Source organism: Haliotis rubra, unplaced genomic scaffold, assembly GCF_003918875.1.
Source record: "Haliotis rubra isolate DU_JTF1 unplaced genomic scaffold, ASM391887v1 Scf21, whole genome shotgun sequence".
Classification (NCBI taxonomy): domain Eukaryota; kingdom Metazoa; phylum Mollusca; class Gastropoda; order Lepetellida; family Haliotidae; genus Haliotis; species Haliotis rubra.
Genome location: NW_025766114.1, coordinates 2872530 through 2875731, shown reverse-complemented (window position 1 = coordinate 2875731; position 3202 = coordinate 2872530). Strand labels below are relative to the sequence as shown.

At 42.3% G+C, this 3202-nt stretch overlaps 1 protein-coding gene across 1 annotated transcript; it reads left to right on the top strand.

Annotated features, from left to right (window-relative positions):
* The first annotated feature begins 1225 nt into the window (after positions 1-1225).
* On the top strand, positions 1226-2895 carry LOC124276499 (homeobox protein MSH-D-like). The gene is made up of 4 exons (XM_046712130.1): positions 1226-1240; positions 1470-2043; positions 2226-2584; positions 2695-2895. The coding sequence occupies exons 1-4, from the start codon at positions 1226-1228 to the stop codon at positions 2893-2895; spliced, it is 1149 nt and encodes a 382-aa protein (XP_046568086.1).
* The last annotated feature ends 307 nt before the right edge of the window (positions 2896-3202 follow it).

Here is a 3202-nt window from a genome sequence, read left to right as displayed (position 1 = left end):
AAACGAAAACTCTCTTCATTTGCTAGTCCACATGAGCATATCGGACTCTCTGTAATGTATCTTTCGTATTTGTGAGCACTGAGGTCACTGCAGCCATGTCGCAGGCGGGTATGAACAATTTGAGCAAAACGGCTTCCATAGTTGATATTCAAACATATACGAGGTGGATTTTTAGTCCTCGATAGTCTCGACAAGGACTCTAAATGAAATAATGTTGCGGTAAGTTCTTCCATAGAATAATAGTTTCGGGTAAAAACGAGTTATCGTAATTACTTGCTCTGCAGTTAATTGATATTTTGCATGATTTTACCAAAACATCAAATTTACCTGTGAGTGCATCTGACTTTTAGAAGTTGCCAAACTATTTTTTTCTGATTTCACTTGCAAATATGCGACATGATCTGCACCATCCATTGTTCGTCGCAACTCCAATTACAAAATGTATCTGTCAAACAGAAACTCTTCAAAACATCAGGACTTTCATCAGCCAAGACATAAGATATGTTCAAATGAAAGGGGGAAAAAACTCTCCGTTGTGTCTCCAGCGTCTTGAAAACACTAAATATAGCCTTCAAAAAAAACCTTCAAATCTCTCTATTACAGATTTAAATAGACTGTGTGGAGCAGTTTTTTTATGCACTTCGTCCAATACAAACGCTCACCCCAGTTGGCCTTTTACGCCAAAACGAATCTGTACAATCAGTTTGGCTTTTCTCTTTATCAGTATCTTTCAGCATCATAGGTGTCAAAAACATCCTCACTGACAACTGCTTGAGCAAATCTCTTTGGGTGCATCCCAATTCAACGTCATTTCCATTGACACCATGAGACATAATCCAATCGGGATTTCTTTGTCATTATTCCCCTCAATCACTTAAACCATAATCCTTTCAATTGTTCTTATAGTATCAGCTTGTGGTGCTTATTGAATGCCTTGAAATCTGTTTCAGAACCTTCCCAATCCACGCCAAGCACCGTGGGAGTGATGGATCAGATTGTTTGGACAGTTTTCAACTCAAAAGTCTACATTGACAATAGACGTGTTTACATAGTTCACGGTGATTCATAAGTCCTTTGATTTGTAGTCATGCTTTTGCAACAAGATAGGAGTACTTAAACCATCGAACGGGAACAGGATGTCATTATCAACCATCCTTCACAGTAGCAAACGTCAGCGTAACCTGAAGTACAAGATTCAGACAAACCAAACAGTCTACCTCCAGAAATGGATTCTCCAAAGGTGAGTTTTGGTCCACACAAGTTCATTACATCTTTAAAAATTTAAAAAGGTTGGACACTATTTCACACGTATCGAAGAAAATCTTTCGCGCTCGATAAATGCCAAGCTTTGTGTCCCACATCTGTTTAATTATATCACATTAAAACTTTAAGAATAGAGAGAACCTCATTCCTAAAGATTTTAGAAAATGTCAATAGTTTTAATACTCTTTAAATGATTCATATTTCAGAAAAACCGTGTGCCCGTCCAGGAACCCGTGAGGTGCTTGTTTCCCCAAGAGCAAGCATCTATTCCCAATGTCAACACACAACCTGTGCCAGTCCATCCACAGGTCACCCGTTTCAGTGCCACTGATATCATCAATGTTCCCAATACAGACGACAGCTTGAGCTCGGATGACAGTGGGACAGACACTCTCCACATCGCACTGGACGATTCTTCATCAGACGACAACCCTCGTGATCTTTCAGCAGGCAACAACAAGCACAAGGACGATACGCCAGATCCTCACACTCAGCCAGTGATAGCCAGGATACCTCTCGTAAACCAGCCCATGTTTGCCCACTCAAGTCCACTGATCAGCGAGTACCCCCGTCCAGCGATGTCATTCTACCATGCACCTCCACCAGCCAGTAGTTTCACCTCACTCCATACCCAGTTGCCACCTGTGATGTTCCCATCTACCTTCCCAGGGTTTCTCCCATATCAACCTCCGGTTTTCTCATATCTTCAATCCCACGCGATGACACCGCAGCATCCGATTGAGACCAGCAGAGTACTATCAACCAGTGACGCAAGCGATGGTAAGTTGAGAATATAATTGGTTGGTAATGAAGTAAAACACTAACGGGACCAAAGCATGAGTGTCAGTTTGTCTTGCTTACTATAAATAAAAAATATATATGCCAGTAAAGGCATGTCCAAATAAATCGAATCAGCAAGAACGGCTTGTCGACAATGATAACAATGTTCTTGTATCTTTCAGATGAAGGCAATGACTCTGACTCCAGAGGCTGTTCTCCTCAAAGCAGCAGGGATCAAACCAGTCCAGCCAACAGCTTCACCTCCAGTGGGGTGTACAGCAATCCGAGCCCCGTCCCAAGTCCTGTCCCGAGTCCTGATCCAAGTCCTATCCCAAGTGTTTCCGAAACTTTCGATTTTGCCCCATCTCCTTTCAAAACTCCCGTGACCAACAAGAGAACCCGCGCACCCGGGGGTCGTACTTGTTACGCCCCGAATCACATCCGTGTCATGGAGAAAGCCTTCACAGAGAACAAATACCCTGACTATGATCTCCTGGAAAAGATGTCAGCGGAACTTGACATACCCGTAAAGAAGATAAAGGTAAATTTCCTTGTTATTCATTATTGACATTGACAAGATTCTCCAATCATGATATCGGATTCTAAATATTCTATTCTTTGTCCTAAATATGACAATTTCGCGTGTTTCAGGTGTGGTTCCAGAACAAGAGGGCACGAAACAAATCCCGTTATCCAGATATGTCTACACACAACATGGCTGCCTCGATGTCTGCTGTCGGTTATGGCTATTTACCCGGCGCCATGCCACTTCCGTTTACCAGCGGCCCTCACATGATGCCTGTGTACCCAGGATACCCGTATCCGGGGATGTACCCGTCGCCAATGTGCTGATTGACTGATATTATTTATGTGTATATCATCGTTAAGTGCTACATGCAATGTTATGCAATTTGTACATATAACCATATTTATTGTGTGATGACATAAACGAATCCAATCTTCCCAGTGCTTTTGTTGATCCTTCAAGGATTGTTTGATACTGCAACATGATCGCAGCTATTGCAGCGATTGAATAACTTGTGACACCAGTTCACTCTTGTATGCACACTGAGCACTAATCAAGTTCTTTGCGGTCTGTAATTAATCAAGAGGATCGATGCAACACGTTAACATGCAATAACCTATCCGCCAAGTCGCC